General features: G+C 35.0%; 1 protein-coding gene across 2 annotated transcripts in view; it reads left to right on the top strand.

Moving 5' to 3' along the window:
* Nucleotides 1–23,316, top strand: part of LMBRD1 (LMBR1 domain containing 1) — a 138,356-nt gene that overhangs the window by 55,361 nt on the left and 59,679 nt on the right. For both annotated transcript variants that reach the window (XM_080805171.1, XM_080805172.1), the window contains 3 exons: nucleotides 673–746; nucleotides 17,614–17,739; nucleotides 22,418–22,570. In XM_080805171.1, coding sequence (XP_080661297.1) covers nucleotides 673–746; nucleotides 17,614–17,739; nucleotides 22,418–22,570 — 353 coding nt within the window. The remainder of the gene's footprint in view (nucleotides 1–672; nucleotides 747–17,613; nucleotides 17,740–22,417; nucleotides 22,571–23,316) is intronic.

Genomic DNA, 23,316 nt, shown 5'->3' with positions numbered 1-23,316 from the left:
TATTATTTCTCAAGGACTGCCATTCAGAAAGTCTAGGACTGTTTTTTTGCCACCTTTTGAGCATCTATTATTTCTCTGATTTCATTTTAGGCTCAATTATTAGATAATACTTTCTCTCTTTAAGAAGTGAAAGAAAGAAAATCTTAGTCCAAAAGATCTTTTGCAAATCAGTTTGTGAAGAGCCCTTTAAAAAACTCTTTTCTCAGGGCACCTGGGTGGCTCAGTGGGTTAAAGCCTCTGCCTTCGGCTCAGGTCATGATCCCAGGGTCCTGGGATCAAGCCCCGAGTGGGGCTCTCTGCTCAGTGGGGAGCCTGCTTCCCTTCCTCTCTCTCTGCCTGCCTTTCTGCCTACTTGTGATCTCTGTCTGTCAAATAAATAAATAAAATCTTAAAAAAAAGAAAACCCAAAACTCTTTTCTCGGGCCACCTCGCTAGCTCAATCAGTAAAGCATGTAACTTTTGATCTCAGGGTTGTGGGTTCAAGCCCCATGTTGGGTGCAGAGATTTTCTCCATTTGGAGCTGGCACTTCAAAGATGAGGAATACACATTAGGTTTTTTTCCTTCAGAATGTGTAAGAAACCCAGTTTTTATATCTTTATATTGATTTTTTGAATATAAACATTTAAATAGTATATGTGTACATTTTTAACAAAGTTCTGCTTCCTTTGCAGATGGTTTAGCTGCATTGTCATTTTCTATTAGTTCTCTGACCTTGATTGGAATGTTGGCAGCTATAACTTACACAGTAAGTGTAATGGTGATAATTGAGTTAAAATTAAGAAATTACTTTATGAAGCAATTTCATTTTACCTTAGTCATGTATTCAGTTAATTATATTTTCCTCTTTAATATTTTAGTGCTTTGCTTCTTCATTTTCTTAAGTTTTCTTTATTGAAGAGGAGGGTAAATTTTTAACTACTTAGTCACAATAATTTTATCTATATTTTTAAAATTTAATATTCAGAAACATTTTATAACTTGTGAACCTTGAAGATGGTTATATATTATGCAGTAATAGATTTAGTGATTTATAAGCTCTGAAATGTAGATCAGTATCTATTACTGATGTAGATTCATCCTACTTGGGTATATGGAGTTTTTAAAGTTAGATATTTTATATAATATATTATTTCCTTAACATATAGAATCTAATCTTATTCTCTGAGAAACTGCCTTTTCTTTTTTTTTTTTTTTTTTTTTTCAGTCTTTCTGGAGATAGTAAGGTATATATATATATATATATATAGCCTGCCAAACTTATGTTTGGCGTAAGTCTGCTTTTTGAATTTTTTGCTCAAATTACAGAGGAAAAACCAACATTAAGTGCTTCTTACCTGCCTCTTGAAAGAGAGTCGTGTAGGAACCTTTAAATTATCTAGAATCTTTTCAGATTAATTGAGTTTGTTTACAGAATTCTTAATTCTTGCAGAAATGGGAAATACTGGTTACAAAGAAAACATTTTTGGATATTGTTCTGATGTATCTGTCTTTAGACATGAAAGAAATGGGCTTTTAGTGTGATAGCAGAATCTAATTTTGTTACATAATTATTCAAGGGTCATCATTTAGAATAAAAGCAGTCTAAAATACATGCATTTTAATATCTGTCAGGTGTTTATTTGGATCATCTGTTTTCTTTATTGCTATTTTTTTCATGGATTACTGCCTAAGGAATTTGTCCTACTATTAGTGGATAATTATCCTTCCATCTTACAGAATATATGTGTGCTATCTTATTTATTTGTCTTTTCTTTTTTTTCCCCCCCTTTTTGGAGAGAGGGTTGAGCAGGGTGATGAGGGGGAGGGGGAGAAAGAGAGAAAGAATCCTGAGCAGGCTCCTTCCTCAGCATGAGTCCACACAGGGCTTGATCCCACCATCCTGAGATCATGACTTAACCAACTGAGCCACCCAGATACCCTCCTTGTCTTGTAAGAAACAGTCACAAATTAACAACAAATTAGGAGTTCAACCTGTTCTCTAATTGCTATTCTGTGACTGATATGGTAAGATAATTTTGCATGTTTTTTTAACCTTCCTGGGTCGGTGTCTTTCCCATTAAATGAGATTAAAAAAATGCCTCTTAGAGATTTTTGAAGGTCAAATGATACTGTGTAAAAGTGCTTTGAAAATTATAGGAAAATGAGTGTATAACAGTTGATAAAAGATTAGTCAGGAGAAACAAATGGAAAAAGAGGAAACCAATATGTAAAGTCAACATCAAGAACTTTGAAGGGTCTAAAATCTAAGATTTTAACCTGTTTGTAGCCTGCTATCGTTCTGTGGATGTTGGCTATAAATGCAAGACTTCTGAGTCAAAGACGAAGACTTTTATATTACAGCAATAACAATAGCCATAGCATTAGCGTTTTCTTGTGCTGGTTTCCTGAGTTTCATTTCCGATGAGGCAATGTGAGGCACACCAGATGATACTCTCATATAGAAGAGGAACTTTGAATTTAGGGAAGCTAAATCTTTTATAATGGACAGTAAGTCTACTTGCCCTTTGCTCCAGAGGAAGATGCAGTCTTTGTTTTCCGAGGCTATTTTTCTATATAAACATCCTTGAAAAGATAGTATAGAAAAAAATGAGCATTTGTGCCTGGTTTGCAAGGTGTGCAAAAATGAGAGACCCATGGAAGATTGTCTTCCAATAGTCAAATGGTATTGGCTATGAAAAAAATAAGGCAGCTGGTTCTATTGGAACTGGTTCTACTGGAAGCTGGTTCTGCTGGAAGCTGGTTCTACCATAAAGGTCAGGAGTGACTTCTCTAACACTTAACACTTGACAGAGACCTGAGTAAAGTGACTGAGCCAGCCATGAAGCAAGAATAAGCAGAAATCCTGAGGTAGGCACATGTATGCTGTGTTGAGGTAAGAGCAAAGAGGCAAAGCCGGTGTGGCTGGAGCTAAGTTAACCAGGGGAGGGATGGCTGAGATTTAGATGAGAAATAGCCAGAGGCCAAGTTATGTAGAGCCTTATGCACCATGGTTAGGATTTTGAATTTTATTTTTGTTGAGATTAGAAACCATTGGAAGGTTTTAAATGGAGAAGTAGTAAGATCTAACATTTTAACACTATTTACTCTGATGGCTCTGAATTACATAAGTTGTGGCAGTGATGAGTGGGAGTGGGAAAAATCTGTGAAATTATTAAAATTCTTTGAAAGAGAGCTTCCCTGTAGGAATGATATTACTGTAAAGTAAATATTTTGAACTAGTATTTTATATTACTCTAACTCAAACTGAAAGTTATCATTTAAATAATCAAACCAAATAAAATAGTCATACCAACTTAGTTAAGATATCCTTAGAAGAACTTTACTTCTTTAGAATGCAGAGGACTTTATGATGGGGCCTAGGTTGGGAAGCTAAAAGGCAAAGAAAGTATGCTGAGTAGGTAGGGAGGGGTTCCTTAAGATCTAAGCCCAGTGGGGGGAGAGGATCCAATTTAACAGCATAGTCAGGTCATACTATCTAAGAGTTACATTTTTTCTTTAAATAGCATAAGCAATAAAATGTGATCCTTGGTAGAGAGTCTTATATGTAGATTCTTTTTAAACCTGTGCATCTCTTGAACTTTACTATCTAAATTTACTCATTTCTAAACTGAGAATAATGTTTAATAAGATTGTGAGGATTTAATTTAGAAATTTACCAGGTCTTGGAATTTGTTGGTCACCCAGCAGTCAGTAGTAGCTCAAATTGTTGAATATTCACAGTTTAGTATGGTAAACTATAATTTATAGCTCTTTCCACATCTTGTGGAAAGTAAAACCAGTGAAAGTAAACCAGATGCTAATAGCAGTTGTATCATGGTCATTGAGAAGGTGGTTTATGAAAAGACGAGTAAGTCAAAGGAGGTATTCAAAGTTGGGTGGTAGTTACTTCGGGGAGGGGGATAGACAGACAAACATCATTTATGTCAGAACTCAGTGGAAGGATGTTTTGCTACCAAACCAGTCTGGTCAGTTTTATTATCTACTGTGTATAGAGGAGACCTTGTTTAAGGGGAGAGCATGGCATTTATACCTGAGCACTAGTTATGAGTGAAAGTCTTTATATAAAATCTAATATCTGAACTTAGCTTCCCCATTAATACTCAAACTTTATTTAAAAAGCTAGTTGAAAATCAGCTGTTTATAGATAGGTGGTTTTATTATAGAGAGGTGGTTAATAGTACTAATTATCATATTTGCTTGCAGATACAAAGTTTTGTCCTAACTTGTTATGGAAAAGCTTGAGAATTGAGTTTTTCATATGGTGGAACATGGAAAGAGGGTATAGTATATATTCTTGGAAAGTAGAAGAGATTTATTTATTTTACTTTATTTTATTTTACTTCACTTCACTTCACTTCACTTCATGAGAGAATATGCATGCAAGCAGGAGAAGGAGCAGAGGGAGATGGAGAAGAGGGTATCTTAAGCAGGCTCCACCCTTGGTGTTGAGCCTAAACAGGGCTCAGTCTCAAGACCCTGAGATCCTGACCTAAGCTGAAATCAAGAGTTGAATGCTTAACCAGCTGAGCCATGCAGGCTGTCCAAGAGATTAGTCTTAATTAAAGTTCCCAAAGTGGGAAGTTAATACTTAGAGTACTTTGACCCTGAGGTCAAAGAACTAATTATTAAAGGTAAAGTCTACTATACACTCTGTAACAGTTAGTATTGAGACCAGAAAAGTTTTTGTAGTGTGTCGGTAGAGTGTGATTTTCTTAGCTACCCATTATTGTTTGGTTTAGAAACTGGTTGATTATTTAAATTTTACCAGGATTGTATCGACTCTACCATGTCTTAAGGGATAACCTAATAATTAGGCGCTTAATATCAGAAGAATGTCAAACAACATACAGCTTGCCTGTTGTTCTCATCTTAAATTGAAAGGGAATGCTATTTTTTAAATTAAAAAAATGAAACCTCTAGACACAAATATTTATGTAGATATTTTAATTTTTTTGGTGCCACCAAGTGGGGAAATGTTGAATAATGATACTTTCATACAAAATGTAGCCTATGGACGAATGAAGTACCTGTAGAAACAGTGACTACTGAACTTTTTATTATATACACATATCAGTGAAAACTTGATCATGTCATATGGTCCATATAAATATACACATGTATATTTGTATGCACACACGTATTACACACATGACATTATGCTAATCTAGATACATTTAATATAAAATATGAAGTAATTAAAGAAAATTAAAGTGGTAAATCAAGGATTCAGAAATAGAAATAGAGCATTGGTTTTTAGTAGTCTTTGAAGAGAGAAATGCTCTTTTAAAGTCATTTTTCAGCCTTCAATGTGGTACTGTTTCATAGAATCTGCGCTACTGATTGTAAGAGGTACCTGCCTATTCTCTCTTATCATTTATAATTTTCGTTTTATACTTAGTGTGAGTTTTTTATACATATAAATAATTCTTTTTCTTAATTTTTTGACTTATATAAATACTTTAAAAAGACATATCATTCTTCATACATAATAAAGAAAATATAAGTGAAATAAATTGGAAAAGTGTACCTTTAAACTTCACATTTGCAATCTGAGTCTTCCGAATCACTTTTTAAAATTATTCATTTCCATGTTTTATTGTACAAGATTGTTTCTTTTATGCTTTCAAGAGAATTGATGATGCAGCATTTCTTAAGTCCTCCACTGGTCTCTGGAATTTTCTTTGAAGCTGCTAACATACCCACTGTTAACTGTAAGCTGTTTTTGTTGTTTCTTGTCTTGCTATGTGAGGGGCAAATGGGAATGGCTTTTAGTTTGGGTATGTTCCTTTAAGCTCATAAAGCACTTGGTTTGTAAGAAAATATGGAATTATGCTTTTTTTTTTTTTTTAAGATCTATGTATTTATTTTGAGAGAGAAAGAGAGCAAGAGCAGGCACATGTGGGAGGGGCAGAGAGGGAGAGAGAGAACCTCAAACAGACTCCATGCTCAGTGCGGATCCCCATGCGGACTCGTTCTAATGACCTCAGCTGAAACCAAGACCCCATGCAGGCTAGTTCTCATGACCTGAGCGGAAACCAAGAATCAAATGCTTAACCCACTGAGCCACCCAAGGTGTCCCTGCTCCTTGTTTCAATAAATATTTGCTTCACTGTTTGCTCCTTTATTTGCTTTCTCCTTGCACATTAACTTTTTGTTTCAATGTCAAATCAACAGTACTATCTTAAAGACATTTTAAGTGGCAGTTAAACTCAGTAGTGGTAGCAAGAATGCATGTAACTCAAATAGAGAAGTAGCTATAATGTAACCAGCTGTGACCAAATTTGTGACCATGCAGGTAATGACAGCGATGACAACTTCTTTGTAGCCGATGATTATAAGATGCACCCAGTGTTAAATGTGAGAAAATATATAGGTGTCTTGGAGTCAATGAATAATTGAAGGAGAAATTTTTTTTTTAAGATTTTATTTATTTATTTGACAGAGAGAGAGTGAGAGAGGGAATACGAGGAGGAGAGGGGGAGCGGGAAATGGGAGAGGGAGAAGCAGGCTTCCCGCCGAGCAGGAAGCCCCATGGGCTCAATCCCAGGACCCCGGGATCATGACCTGAGCCGAAGTCAGACGCCTAACAACTGAGCCACCGAGGCACCCCTAAAGGAGAAATCTTAATTGAGTATGTGTAATGAATTGTTTCATTAGTCATAAGCTCATACATATCCTTGAATAATAGGTATAACAAATATATGCCAGACATTTATGCAGTGTATAAGTAGTACTTGATGTTGAACCTTTACAGTAATCCAAGGATCACAGGTTGGAAACTATTATTCTAGATATTAGAGAGGTACTTAGGGAAAAGGTGCTGTTCTAAACTGGGCAGTGTAAGAAGGTATTAGACATGTTGGGACACCTGGGTGGGTCATTGGGGTAATAAGCATCTGGCTTCGGCTCAGGTCATGATCTGGGTCCTGGGATAGAGCCCCACATTGGACTCCTTACTCAGCGGAGAGCCTGCTTTTCCCTCTGCCTGCCATTCCCCATGTTTGTGCTCTCTGACAAATAAATAAAATATTTTTTAAAAATTATCTTAAAAAATGTTTGTAGTTTGTATGTATTCTTTCAAACATTTTAGGTTTTAATATATACAGTGATTTATTTTTAGAACTTGAACAAATAAAATTGGAGGCAAAATATGACCAACCTAGAAGCATTTTAAAGGATGTAATCTCTTTAGCCTTGTTGATTTTTTGATAATTCACTAGAGGGCAGTAGTAAGCAATAAAAGTTTTGTTTCTGAAAAGGATGGCTTTTTTATACTTTTTTTTTTTTTTCAAAGAAGTCTGAGGCTAAATTCAGAAGATTATTATTTAAAGATCTCAGGTTGTAATGATTAAATGTGTTATGTAATGTTTTATGTTAGTTTTATCATAATCTAAATATTACAGTTAAATTTTCTGTTAATCCTTAAAACTTAAACATGCAGTCCAAAAAAAAAAAGCTAAAAGGTACATAATCCAAAACAATGACAACTTTCTTTTACTGTTCTTTTTAGACTTAAAAGTTCACGAGAAGATATTGTATTCTGGTCCCATATTACCACAAGGTTTTACTAAGGATATATCTTTATTTCCTAAGATTTTTATAATAAGTTATTTCAGAATTTAGTTCAGCTCTTCTAATAAATATATAAATTTCATGTAAGGGAATAAGTTCATGTAAATTAAGATTTCTTTTTTAAAACAATTGGTTTATTATTATTAGGAGAAAAAGTAGGAAAAAAATAATTAAGACCTAGTTTTTACATTCCAAATAGTCTACTGCACTTGTTACTAGTCTGGCTGAGGAATCTGTGTTTTTAAGAATTTTCTGAGTGATTCTGATTAGCCAAGTTTGTCAGATCTAGTGATGAAGCAAATGTGCAGACCAATACGGCATTGGTACTATAATTGAGTTATAAGCAAGGCACATTTACAAGTCAAGACATATTTCTCAGACATGGTGTAATTAAGTTTAGACCTGAAAGACACTGAAATTTGCTGAAGAAATAGGGTTGAGAAGTTAGGCATTTTAGTTGAAGGCACTACATGTACTAAAGTGTGGAAACTGGACAAAGCCAGAAGTAGTATAAAACCAGAGTGTTTTAAGAACATTGAACAATTCAGAGGTGTGAGACATGAGATGAGGTTGGTAGGGATCAGGTTTTGAAGGTTTTGTATGCCAGGATTAGATAATTGCAGTCTGTTCACAAGACCCGTAATTCTACCTCTCATAGAAAAAATAACAAAACAACTTTTTTGAACAACCTTACCTGAAATTCTGATACACAAAAAAGTTAGATGTGCAACATACAACTGCGCTGGTTGAAGTAGTGGCAGATCCTTGTGTGGCTACCTGTCTTCTTATCTCCTGTAGTGGCCTTAAAGTCATCTACCCCAAATCCTAGGATTTCCTCCCAGGGCACTTTAAAAAACTATTCTAATTAGTCCTGGAGATCTTAATGGATGTTAATTACAGGAGTGACATAATCTGATGTGGGTTCTAAAGATTACTTTGGAAACAGTGTAGAAGATGGATTTATAGAAAGTGAGAACAGCAGACCAGGAAGGAGAATTTAAATGACCTTGTGTTTGACAGTAGACTCTAAATAAGGGCCACATTGTTGATATTGACTAGAGCAAAAGATTCCTTGGGAAATAATATTGAACATTGAGGTTCTCTGCTTAAGGACCAAATCCATCTAAATAAGCATTGGGGTAAAATAAGCTTGTTTGGAGGTGTTTGAGAGGACAGGGGATTTATTTGGGTATAAACCGTGGTTAGCAAAATATTTTTGCCTTGGAATTTGGTTTAACACAACATAGGTGTGTTAAAATCATATATGAGTATGGATAATTGGTAAATAATTATTATGTAATACTGCTTATTTATTAGAGTCTTCAAGTTATATGTTTTTCTTTTTCAATGATTTAGAAAGTTGTGGAACTACTAGAAGAAACAAATGGGTCGAATGATAATTGGGTTAGGAAAGCTCGGTAAGGAAAGGTTAGATGAGCTGTGGGATACTTTGGCTCCCATAGGCTTTTTTATTTACATTTTCAGTGTTTTAAGGCTATGATATTTTGTATTCTTTCCTTTTTATACTTTACTAAGGTCATTACAAGCATAAAGTTGATAAGAATTAATTAATTACAAGAAAATTACTGTGTCTAAATTAAATTTTCTTCTAATATGAAACAGAATCTTTTCTATTTTTTTCAGCAGGGGAGGTAGGAAGGAGGGGAGATGATGGGGAAATCATGAGAACGTTAACTTAGGTTTTAATAATATGTAAAATGCAAGATTTTAAGGTATTTCTTCATTAGAAAAGACAAGGATTTGAATATTGGGTAATAAGTTCATAATTAATTTTCTAGTTACATTGTGCCATAAATAGTTGATATTATGTGATAGAACTAGTTGATTTCTGGGATTTCTTTTTGGTCATGTTCTTTGCTTATATTCTCCCTTAATTAAAAAAACAAAACAAAACAAAAGCCATGGAGGGAGTTTCAAGATAGTGGCATAAGAAGACTCTGAACTCTCCTTCTCCCATGGATACAATAAACTTACAGCTATATCTGGAATAAATTTTCTCTGAGAATTTGAACAGCCCCTCCACAACAAAAGACAAAAGAGACACATCAAGTAGTGTAGGCAAGTCGAAGACATGGCGTCACCCCCAACCCCATCCCAGGTGACCCCACAATCAGGAGGTATCCCATAATAAGGAACTCTCTTTGAGGAGGAAGGAGATTGTGCCCCTCATCAGGCGTCTTGACTCTAGGGGCTAGCACTGGAAAGATGACCCCCCACAAACATGTGGTTTTGAAAATCAATGGGGAGTTAAGAGAGGGAGAATCATAGAAAGATAGGTAACAGAGATCCTGCTGTGGCTTGTATACAAACCTGCTCTCCCTGAGATCAGCACAAAAGCCACAAATTGAAAAGTGCCTACCCTGTAAATGAGGGAGAACCACTAACTAATTTTAAGGAGGCTGTGGGAAAGGCAGGGACCTATAGACGTTTTGTCTGGTGATAGACGCATTGGTGGAGTCCATTTTTGGAATGTCATTCTAACTTGCTGGTGACAGAGCAGATGAGTGCCATTTCTAGTGCTCTCCCTCTAACATGCAAGCACTAGAGGACATATTCTGCCCACTTAACTCTTAACCTGGCTGGCAAGCACCCCACGCCACACAGCACCCCAGCTACAAAGGGCCAGGCTTGTGTCCTGAGCCCTGTTCTCCTCACTCAGCGATTGGGCTGCAAATGGACCAGATGACCACCCTGATCCCTACTTCTCCTGTGTAGCAACCAAGCTGCAATGAGTCCAGGTGGCTGCCCTAAATCCTGCCCAACCTATGCAGAGAACCAAGTTGTAACTGGGCTGGGAGAGTGCACTGAACCCTACCCTCACTGTGCAGCACCCAAGCCCCAAACCAGTTGGTCCAGTGACCTGAGTCCCACCTTCCCTGTGCCACATATGGGATACAGCTCAGTTGGTAAGTGCCAGAGCTATGTCCTCCCCTAGCAGCAGGTAAGCTGTAGTTAGCTTCCAGGGACACCCTAAGCCCCACCTAATCAGCATAGAGACTGAGCCATAACTGTGATGGGCAAGCAGCTAGAACCCCACTCTACCTGCACAGTGTCTGAGCCACAGCTGGGCAGGGTGAGTGCCCTGAGCGCTGACCTCGCCGTACAATAGTGCTGGCTGTATCACAACTGGTGGGCACATGTAGCCCATAGAGTTGTTGCCCATATGAAGTGTCTGGCTCTGATGGCCAAGGGAGATTGCTCTAATGGCCCACATGAACCAGCTGTTAAATAAGACCACCCTTTCAAGACTGAGGGAGGTAGCAATTTCGCTTAATATATAGACAAACAGAGAGCCAGAATGAGGAGATCAAAGAATATGTTCCAAACCAAAAAATAAGGCAAATCTCCATTAAAAAACTTTAATGAAAGGGAGATAGCAACCTACCTGATAAAGAAATCAAGTAATAGTCATAAAGATACTTAGCAATGTTGGTGGGAGAGTGGATGAACACAAGAACCTTAGCAGAGCCAGAGAAAATACAAGAAAGTATCAAATAGAAATTATAACTGAACTGAAAAATACAGTAGAGGGGTTCAGTAGCAGAAATGGTAAAACAGGAGCATGAAGGCAAAGCTTGAAGACAAAGTAATGGAAGACATCTAGACAGAGCGGCAAAATGAAAAGAATTAAAAGTGAGGACAACTTAAGGGACTTCAGGAACTACATCAAGTGGAATAACAATAAAAGTTCTCAGAGGAGATAAGAGAGGGAAAGGGCCAGAAAAATTATTTGAAGAAATAATGGCTGAAAACTTCCATAATCTGGAGAAGAAAACACATCCAGGTTCTGGAAGCCCTGGGAGTTCCAAACAACATGAGCTCAATAAGAAACAATCTCAGACACATTGTAATTAAAATGGTAAAAGGTAAGCATAAAGAGAGGATCTTAAAAACAGCAAGAGAAAAGCAACATATTACATACAGGGGAAACTCTAATGCCATCAGCAGATTTTTCAGCAGAAACTTTATAGGCCAGACAAGGGAGTGACATAACTAACATTTATTTATGAAGCATAACATATTGAAAGTGCTGAAAGGGAAAAACTGCCACCCAAGAATTTTCTACCTGGCAAGATTATCATTTAGAATTGAAGGAGAGGTAATAGTTTCCCATATAAGCAAAAGCTGAGGGAATTCATTGCCCCTAAAGTATGAAGGGTTAAAGACAAGAATAGTAAAATTAAAAATATAATTAGGTGCCTGGGTGGCTCAGTTAGTTGTGTCTGACTCTTGATTTGAGCTTATGTCATGATCTCAGAGTCGTAAGGTTGAACCCTACGTTGGGCTCTGTGCTCAGTGGGCATATGCTTGAGATTCTCTGTCTCCTTCTCCCTCTGCCCCTCCCCCTAAACACGTGTACATGCATGCTGTCTTTCTAAAATATCTATATAATCAGCGAAGGGATACATAAAATAAGATGTAAAATGCGTTACCAAAAATACAAAATGTGGGTAGTGGAAGTAAATATATAAAGCTTTGGGATGTCAAATTAACTTACTTTCAACTTAAAAGAGATTTTATTTACATGAGATATTCTGTATGAACCATACAGTAACCACAAAGAAAAAACTTCTAGGAAATCTACAAAAGGAAAAGAGAAAGGAAAATAAACACTAAATAAAACAAGTCTAACCACAGGGAAGAGGGAAGAAAGGAACAAAGAGAAACCACAAAAATAGAAAACAATTAACAAAATAATACATACCTGTCAATAATTATTTTTTATTTTTTAAAGATTTACATATTTATTTGAGATAGAGTGAGAGAGAGCTAGAGTGGGGAGGAGGGGTAGAGGCAGAGGGAGAAGCAGGCTCTCTGTAGGGAGCTCGATGCAGGGCTCAGTCCCCCCTAAGACCATGACCTGAGCTGAAGGCAGATGCTTAACTAACTGAGCCACCCAGGTACCCCTCAATAATTGCTTTAAATGGACTAAGTTCTCCAATCAAAAGATGTAGGTGATTGAATGGATTAAAAAAAAAAAAAGCCAGGATCCTCCTACATGCTGCTTGTAAGAGATTTACTTCAAATGTAACGACCCACACAGATTGAAAATGAAGGGATAGAAAAAAGATATACCATGGAAACTGAAAGAAAGCTGGGGTAATAATACTTCTATCTGACAAAATAGACTTTAAAAAAACCAAGATGATAAGAAAAACAAAGAAGGGCATTACATATTAATAAAGGTCTCAATCTAACGAGGATATAACATTTTAAATGTTTATGTACCGAATTTGGGGTACCTAAATATAAATGGTAGATAGTAACAGAAATAAAAGGAGAAATAGCAATACAATAATAGTAGTGGATTTTAATACTCTCTTGGATCAATGAATTGGCCATCCAGACAAAATCAATAAGGAAACATTGGCCTTAAGTGTCATATTAAACTAGATGGACTTGGATTCGTGTAGAACATTCTATCCTAAAACAGCAGAATACACATTCTTTTCAAATATGCATGTCTAGGATAGTTCATATGTTATGCCATAAAACAAGTTTCAGTAAATTTAAGAAGATTGAAATCATATCAAGTATCTTTCCAACCTCAATGCTATGAAACTATAAATCAGTTACATCTTAGAAGAAAACTGGGGGAAAAAAAAAACCAGTAACACGTGGGGCACCTGGGTGGCTCAGTTGTTAAGCATCTGCCTTCGGCTCAGGTCATGATCCCAGAGTCCTGGGATCGAGCCTCGCATCAGGCCCCCTGCTTGGTGGGAAGCCTGCTTCTCCCACTCCCTGTGCTTCTGTTCTGTCTCTCTCTGTCAAATAAATAAGCAAGCAAACAAACAAACAGTAATATGTGGAAGTTAAATAACATGTTATTAAACAACCAGCGGGTCAGCAAGGAAATCAAAGAGGAAATCTGAAAGTACCTTGAGACAAATGAAAATGAAACACAACATTCCAGAATCTCTGGGATGCAGCAAAAGCAGGTCTAAGAGGCAGGCTCATAACAATGCAAGCCTTCCTCAAGAAACAAGAAAAATGTCACATTAACAATCTACATAAAGGAACTAGAGAAAGAAGAACAAACAACCCCAAAGTTAATAGAGGGAAAGAAAGAATAAAGATCAGAGTAGAAATAAATAGGAACTAAAAAAACAGAGAAGATAATGAAACAAAGAGCTGGTTCTTTGAAATGATAAACAAAATTGGCAGACCTTTAGCCAGACTCATAAAAAAATAAAATAAGTCATCTGAAATGAAAAAACCCAAACAAAATCAAATCTAAATGAAAAAGAATTTGCAACTGATAACAAATTAAAGGATCATAAAGCTTTTTGCAGCAAAAAAAAAAAAAAATTAAAAGTATAAGAAAATACTATAAACAATTACATGCCAACAAATTGGACAACCTAGAAGAGTCGGATAAATTTCTAGAAACAACAATCTTCTAAAATTGACCATGAAGAATATAAAATCTGAATTGACAAATTACTAGTAATGAAACTGAGTCATCTACCAAAAACTCCAAGAAATAAAAGGCGAGATGTAGATGGCTTCACACATATTTTACCACAATTTAAAGAAGAGTTAATATCTTATCTGCCTAAACTATTAGAAAAAATTGAAGAGGAGGGAACACTTCCAAACTCATTTTATGAGGCCAGCATTACCCTATTAACAAAACCAGACAAAGACACTGCAGAAAAAGAAAACTATAGGCAAATATCCCTGATGAACACAGATGCTAAAATTCTCAAGAAACCAAAGCAATACATGAAAAGGATTGTACACCATCATCAAGTGAGATTTATTTCAGGGATATAAGGATGGTTTAACATTTGCAAATCAATCAATGTGATACACTTCACTAACAAAATATATGATGAAAATCATATGATCATCTCAATAGATGCAGACAAGCCACTGACATAATTCAATATCTGTTTATGATAAAAACTCTCAACAAAATGGGTATGAACGGAACATTCCTTAACATAGTGAAGGCTGTATATGACATTAATGAAGGCCATACATGACGGACCCACAGCTGACATCATATTCAATGGTAAAAAGCTGAAAATTTTTTCTCTAAGATTAGGAACAAGACAAGAATGCACACTCGTGCCATCTTAATTTAACATAATATTGGAAGTCCTAGTGACTGCTGGTAGGCAAGGAAAAGAAAAGGCATCCAAACCGAAAAGAAGTAAAATTTTCACTATTTGTTGATGACATGATACTATATGGAGTAAATCCTAAAGACCATCAAAAAACTACTGGAACTACTAAATGAATTCAGTGAAGTTGCGGGGTACAAAATTAATATACAGAAATTGTTGCATTTCTATTCACTAATAACAAAGTAGCAGAGAGAATAAGGATCCCATCTACAGTTGTATCAAAAAGGACAAAATACCTAGGAATAAATTTAACCAAGGAGGTGAAAGATCTATACCCTGAAAACCATAAGACCTTGAGGAAAGAAATTGAAGGCAACCCTCAAAATTTAAAGATACAGCATGCTCATGGATTGGAAGACTTAATATTGTTAAAGTGTTCATACTACCCAAAGCAATCTACAGAATCTGTGTAATCCCTCTCAATATGTCAATGGCATTTTTCACAGAACTAGAATAAATAATCCTAAAATTTTTGTGAAGCCCCAAAGAGCCAAAGCAATCTTGAGAAAGAAGAACAAAGCTGGAGGAATCATGCTGCCTGATTTCAAATTATACTACAAAGCTGCAGTAATGAAAATAGGATGGTACCACAAAACAGACACCTGAATCAACAGAATAGAATAGAAATCCTGGAAATAAACCCACATTTATATGGTCAATTAATCTACATGAAAGGAGGCAAAAACAGGTGATGGGGAAAGGCAGCCTTTTAAAATAATGGTGGTGTGAAAACTGGACAACTGCATGAGAAAGAATGAAATTGAGCCACTTTGTTAAATCATATACAAAAATAAGCTCTAAATGGATTAAAGACTTGAATATAATACCTGAAGCCATAATAAATCTCCTTGAAGAAAATATAGGTAGTAAGCTTTTTGACGTTACTCTTAGCAGTATTTTTTGGGGGATCTATCTCTTCAGGCAAGGGCAACAATAGCATGAATAAATGGGACTATACACAGTGAAGGAACTCATCAACAAAAGGAAAAGGCAACTTACTGAATGGAAGAAGATACCTACAAATGATATATCCAGTACAGAGTTGGTACCCAAAATATAGGAAGAACTCATACAACTCAGTAGCAAAAAAAAAATCCCAACCTGATTTAAAAATGGGACTGAATAGATATTTTTCTAAGAAGACATATGAATGGCTAACAGGCACATGAAAAGATGCAGCATCACTAATTATCAGGGAAATGCAAATCAAAACCACAATGAGGTATTACTTTACCCTTGTTGGAATGGTTAACATCAAAAAGACAAGAAATAACACATTTGGTGAAGATAAAGAGAAAAGAGAACCCTCATGTACTGTTGGTGGGAATACAAATTGGTGCAGCCACTAAAGAAAATAGTATGGAGGTTCCTCAAAAAATTAAAAATAGAAATACCATATGATCCAGCATTTCTACTGCTGGCTATTTATCTTATGAAAACCAAAAACACTAATTTGAAAAGACATATGTACCACTCTGTTCATTGCAACATTATTTACAATAGGTAAGGCGTGGAAGCAACCTATGTGTCCAGCAGGTGAATGGATAAAGAAGATGTGATGTGCATGTGTGAACAACATGGGGGTTAGGGGTGCTGATCTTCCCACATGTGTGAAAATCTGCATATGATTTTTGACTCTCCCCAAACTTAACTATTAATAGGCTATTGTTGACCAGAAGCCTTACTGATAGCATAAATAGTCAATTAACACATATTTTGTATGTTATATGTGTAATATACTGTATTCCTAAAAGAAAATAGGAAAAACAATGTTGTTAAAGTCTAAGGGAAATACATTGTAGTACTATATTGTATTTATGAAGAATCCATGTATAAGTGGACCCTTGTAGTTCCACCCCAAGTTATTCAAGGGTCAACTGTAATTAAAATCTTCACTGAAGCTTTTTCGGAGTTGACATCTAAGTTGCAGAGACTTTGAGAGAAAATATTCAGGATCACCCAGGATATTTTGAAGTTTTGGGGTTAAGCCCAAGAAATTGCGTTTATCACTTCTGCCTACATTTGTTGTCTTGAACTCAATTTCATGAGCTTACTTAACTTCAGGGAGACTGGCTAAAGTAGTTTGGCTGTGTGTTCAGGAGGAAAATAAAAAAGATTTAAATATATAATGTGTCTGCTTTAGAGCCTGTTGCTGCAGCCGGGAAGTGATAGTTATTAGTTTTGTTTCTAAAGATTTAATGATTTAGAGTAACGGTTATGTGGCAACTGCCATTATTAAGTGTTTTTAACAGTTACCATTAAAAGTCGTCATTTGGGGCTGGCTAATATGGAAAAATATAAAATAATATGTTTATTCTTAATGCTAATCAACAGAAAATTACTTGCAGGAAAATACTTAAAATACTTAGCAAAATGATTAATTATACTTAAAACTTGTAATAAATTGTGTACAGATAATTGGTATGCTAATTAAATAACATGCATATATTAAAATATGTTTTAGTGAGGGTTTACTATATATAGTTGGATAAAATTGTTTTTTCCATAGAAAATAGTTTTATAAAATGTTTTTACTAATTCACACTCTTTTAACCCCTCATTAATCTGGAGTTGCAGTTTATTACTTTGGTATTCTATTTACAGTAATTTTGCAACTTATCCTTTGAAGAATACATATTATCTCTTCTGTGAATAGTTAGTATTACACATGTCAGTTTATATAACTGTAAATGTGAAATAAACAAGAGAATTACGAGATGGTATATCATGATTCACTCCCAGGTACTTTGTTCTTCAGTGACTATAATCCTTCACAACTGTACCCTTGCACTTCCTTTAAAGTTTAAAGGACATTTTTACCTCAAAATTGTGTATAATATGTATAAAATAGTAGTCATGAAACACATTTTTATTTTGTTCTTTTAGGCCTATGGCATGTCTGCATTACCTTTAAATCTAATAAAAGGCACTAGAAGTGCTGCTTATGAACGTTTAGAAAACACTGAAGACATTGAAGAAGTGGAGCAACACATTCAAACGATTAAATCAAAAGTGAGTTGTTATTTTATTATAATTGGAAAGCATATAAGCGCATTGTCTTTGCACTACTTTCGAATATGACTTAGACATTGCAACCCCATATTTTTGATGTCGTTTGAATTTTTTTGCAACATGTCCTTAGCAAACTATGTCCATGGTTTTAAAATTTGTCTTCTGTGAAATGCAAGACACTAAAAATTTGAGAATTTCTATCAGTGTTCTAATAAGTAAAAGCGGAAGTTTTGCTCAGGTATGATCAAGACCTTGCTCATTCCCAGATATATTGATTTCATGTGTAACATCAGATTTTACTGTATCACTTATGTTCAAGTTTTATGTCCTAGTGGAATAAGGTAAAAATTACATGTAATCACTTGCCAATTGAGTGTACTTCTAAAAACACAAAGAAGTTTCTTCTTTATCACCTTGAAGTAACAGACGAACATAATTTATAGAACGTATTTATAGAACAGATAAATAATACTTGTAGAACATATAAAACCTATTTGTAAAACATTTTTAAGTATGTATTAAACTAGCATAATCCTGATATAGAAACCAGATGATAATTGCATACAAAAAAGAAGACTACATATGTACTGGTCTCTCTTATGAACATAGTTTTAATATAAAGAAAAATATTAGCAATTCAAACCTGTGCTGTAATAAGAGAATATTTTATAATTATCAGATCAGTTTTATCCTAGAAATTCAAGGATGATACATTAAAAAATTTATTAAAGTAGTTTAATGTATTGAGAATAAATGAGAAGCATTTGAATAGATGCTAAAGAATATTTAATAAAAGTCAATTTATAGTTATGATTTTAAAAAAAGCCTTACCAAATTAGAAGAGAAGAGTGTACTTAGGAAAGGAAGCCTGTAATGAGCATCATACTTAAATGATGAATTAAACATTCCCATTGAAGTCAGACACGGGTCAGTGCAGTCAGTATCATTGTTGCTCATTAGCATATTCCTGGAGGTCCTTGTCAGATAAGAAAGAATGCGGGTATAAGCATTGGAGGGAGAGAGAGGAAAAGGGAAATATCTTTTATTATTCACAGATATCATATACTAGGAAAATATGAAAGAATGAACTGATAAATTAATAGAACTAATAAGAGTTCATCAAAGTCCCTGGATATAAACATATAGAAATCATTAGCTAGTTGGAAGATGTAATAGAAAATGGTCTCATTCACAATAGCTGCAAACTATAAAATAATAAGAAATGTCAGAATCATCCTGGTAGAAATTATAAAAGTTATTGAAATACATAATAGAAGACTGAAATATATGGAGAACTTCATCCGTTCCTGATTGGGAAGATTGAGTATTGTAGGGATGATAGTTTTTCTAAAGTTTAGGTGGAAATTTATAAAAGACAAAATACGAAATTTTCGTAGACTCCCCTACCATATTGTAAAACAATCCTGAATTCAAATCAAATACAAAATTTACAAGACATTAGGGGAAAGTGGAAGTAAAATTTTATCTTGTTGTATAGAAGATCTTTCTGAACAAGCCACAAAAAACCCCAAATGCTAATTGAGAGATTGGTGAGTTTTACATTTTTGAGTTCTAAAATTTATGTACCCAAAAGCACCACCAAAAGGAGTCTATAATATAGGAGGATATCGCAATATGGATATGTATAAAGAACATCTTCAAATCAGTAAGAAAAAAGGACAAGCAATACATAGAAATAATGAACAAAAGACCCAAATAGAGTTTACTGAAGGAAAAATTAAACTCTCCAGTGAAAATGTAAAATGATGCTTCAGCTCTTCAGCAGTAAGAAGTTTGCCAAGCATCCCAGTTTGCCTGGAACTTGAGGGGATTTTCCAGAATGTGGAATTTGGAGTACAGAGACCATGATGGTTGGTCCCCCTGTAATCAGAGATAATAATCAGAGATATGCTAATTAGAACAACTCAATATTACTTTTAACTTTTAGAAGTCTTTGCAATATTTATCTTTGTCAGATGTTAATGGGATTTTGGGGATAGATATATTGCTTGTGGGAATGTAAAATATACAGCTTTTTAAAGAAAATAATTACGATATGTGCCTATACAAAAAAACATCCCTTTTTAATAAAGTTAAAGTTTAATTAAAGTTTAAAGTTTTAGTAAAGTTTAATAAAGTTTAATTAATAAAGTTTACTCCCATTTAATAAAGTTAAAGTTTAAAAGCAGTTGATGTCTAGGAACATCTCCTACTCAAGTATGTATATATACTTATATCTGGGTGAAAAAGGATATTCATGCACGTTGTTTATGCTCCCAAAAAAGAAAACAATCTAAGTGTTCAAAAATAAGGTATTTATTAATATACCATGGTATAATGTGGTATGCAGTGATGAAAAAAAATGAGCTGGATTTATATAGACTAAAGAATATATCTTTATATAATTAAAACAGACTCAGTTAAAATTCTAACCCTCCTTATTATGCATGTAGTTATCTGTGGGGCTTTTTCTCCTCATTTAATAAATGGAAATAAGTTACTACCAACTTCAAAGTTTTATTCTGAAGATTTGGGGAGAATAAATGTTAAAGAACAGATCAGTTTTAGGTACAAGAAATGTGCTCAAGAAATGTTAGCTATTATGTACAACAAAAACTCATATTAGCATATATGCATGCGTGCAAATACGTAGAAAATGTGTAGAAGGATATTGTATTGCTTAATGGTGGTAACAGGAAAGGGCAGTGTGAAGGGAAGCTTTAACATTTTACTTTTTTTTAAACAAAGGGTGTGTATTCATCTGCTTTATAACTACCCCCCCCCCCCCCCGCCCCATGAAATAATTAGTTAACTGCTGGTTTTCTATCCTGGTGTTTGTTTCTCTGACCAAAATTCTTCTTCTGTTGTTTTGGTCAGTAGGCAAAGCAGAGTGGGCCTCTACCCCTCACTCCACTGAGATATTCACCAAATAGATAACTTGGGTTTATTTTTAGTGGACCCTTAATATACTGATTTTTTCCTGAAATAGTGAAAGCTAGTTGTTAAGTAAAGCTACCTCATTATTGTTATCCTTTGGATACTAGAATGGCATTTCTGAGAAAAATTATATGTTTAGGATACAAAGTACTGTTTTTTTCTCATGCCACACACTTGAAGTATTATTGCCTGGATATGTCTTCTAGAAGGGAATGTTTGTTTTATTCTTTGTCCTTCCCAAAATACCTCTCTCTGAGGTGCCTTTTGGGAAAAAGTTTGAATAGTACCCATTGTATTTGACTTAAAGGAGTGAAGATAATTAAATATAGTCTAGTGTATGCAAAGTATGGTCTCTGGAGCGGTAGCACCCGCATCTCCTAGGGCTTTGGTAGAAATGCACATATTAGGCCCCACCCAAGACCAACTAAATTTTATTTATAGGATCTAGAAATCTGTGTTTAACAAACTTTTCAGGTAATTGTTATGCATGATAAAGTTTGAGAGGCAATTATCTTAAGGTATGGAAGACAACAGTTCCAGAAGAGCATGGCAGTGCCATTATGTAAAGAGATCATTATAGCTGTATAGATCTCTTTATTAAATGATATTTTTGAATATTGTCTTCATTATATCTATGATTTCAGATGAGGCTGCACTGGCATATGCTAGAGAGCAATTTTGTTGTCTCTCTCTTAAGAACCTATTTAAACCTGAATAGGGATATTAACATTTTAATATCTGATGTCTTTACTTTTTTTTTTTTTTTTTTTTTAAAGATTTGAGAGAGAGCGAGCGAGCAAGTGCAAGCATGAGTTAGGGGAGGAGCAGAGGGAGAGGGAAAGGGAGAAGCAGATTCCCCGCTGAGCAGGGAGCCCAATGCAGGACTCCATCCCAGGACCCCAGGATCATGACCACTTGCTCAACCAGCTGAGCCACCGAGGTGCCCCTGATGTCTTTACATTTTAAAAATGTAGTTCTATAAATATTTTTCTTGTTGCTTCCAATAAAAGCAAACAAATTTATGTTTCACCTTTTTTTGTATTTAGAAATTGTCATATTATTGTAATTTATTATTGTATCTGATTGAAGACACTTGGGGACAGTGTAGTTACAGTGGGAAAGTGTTATCTTTTAACCACCATGGGATAGGTACTGCTTGTGGTTACAGTAAGCATCACATAAAAATAGATGGATGAAAGTTACCTATCAGTAGGTTGGCCAAAGAAAACATGACTTATTTGCAAAAGTACTTGGAGAATAAGAAAGTGACAGTTCTTAGCAATTGTTATAAATATCTCTGCATAGCACATACTAGTATTATATCTCTCTGCTGGTATCTGAATCGGGCTGACCAAAGGGAGATAAGGGGTAGAACCAAATATATTAAGATAAGGGATAGAAGAGGAGCTTGGAGGTGAGAAAGAGTAATGGTGAAAATTGAATAAAGTACCCTGTTAAAAAGGCATTTTTAAAGATATTTATCTTCTTTCCACATAACTTTACCATATAGTTGGAAAACAGGAATCAAGAAGTTCATTAGTAAATGTACACACATCTACATTTTGATGCTGATCTTGTTTCAGAGATGTGTATTGTCACATTTTTTTTTTTCAGTTCGTAAATTTGCCTAAGGCATATCCAACCTAAAAAAGGTTTTGTTGCATGATTTGCTAAATCTGATGGGTATTTTACTAAGACCTTAACTGTAAAAAACTGTTATATTTTGTTCTGTTATTTACAGAGCAAAGATGGTCGACCTTTGCCAGCAAGGGATAAACGCGCCTTAAAACAATTTGAAGAACGGTTACGAACACTTAGGAAAAGAGAGAGGCACTTAGAATTCATTGAAAACAGCTGGTGGACAAAATTTTGTGGTGCTCTGCGTCCCCTGAAGGTAAATGGAGTTTTAAAAAAATTATGTTGTCACTCTTTTCCCAAGTTTATATGGACCTTGTAGAGTAATTGAGTTCTCTTTGTGAGGCATTACAGTGTGGTACTTGTGAGCATGAATTTCGGAGGTAAAGTGATTTTGAATCATAGTTCTGTCATTTGGTAGTTCAGGCCAGTTACACACCTCTCTGAGCTTCATTCATTTACTCATGTGTACAGCAAGTGTTTTAACAGAGGTGCTGGGAAATTTGAATTAAAATAAAAGTAATGTAGTATGTTGCTAACACATTTTGCAGGTGGGACTTCTCCATAAAAACGAGAACTGGGATCCATATTAGAACTCAGGAACCCTAACTGAAAGTAAAAGAATTTGCTTCATTGTTAGATGGTATGTTTCTGAAAATATGTAGAAAGGTATTTTTTAGGACAAAAGACCATTAATTAATCCTTCCTTCCTCCCTTCCCTTCCTTTCTTTCCTTCTTTTACATCTTTTCATTTTTGAAACTATCATTTGCTAGCCTTGAATTCTTCAGACAGTGGTACATAAACTGAAGTACCTACATTGAACTAAGGGCATAATAATACAACCTCAAGTCTAAAAAGTAGCTAGAACTTCTGGCCACAGACTTCTGTATTGTCCATTCTGTATCTGGCATTTTAAACATCAAGCTTTGTGTATAATATACTATTATACAAGTTGTAATTTAGACAGTGCAGTGAATAGACTGGTTTAAGGAAAGTTAGGCAAG

Source organism: Martes martes, assembly GCF_963455335.1.
Source record: "Martes martes genome assembly, chromosome: 6".
Classification (NCBI taxonomy): Eukaryota; Metazoa; Chordata; class Mammalia; order Carnivora; family Mustelidae; genus Martes; species Martes martes.
Note: the sequence above shows the minus strand (reverse complement) of the source record. Positions and strands in the feature narration are given on the sequence as shown.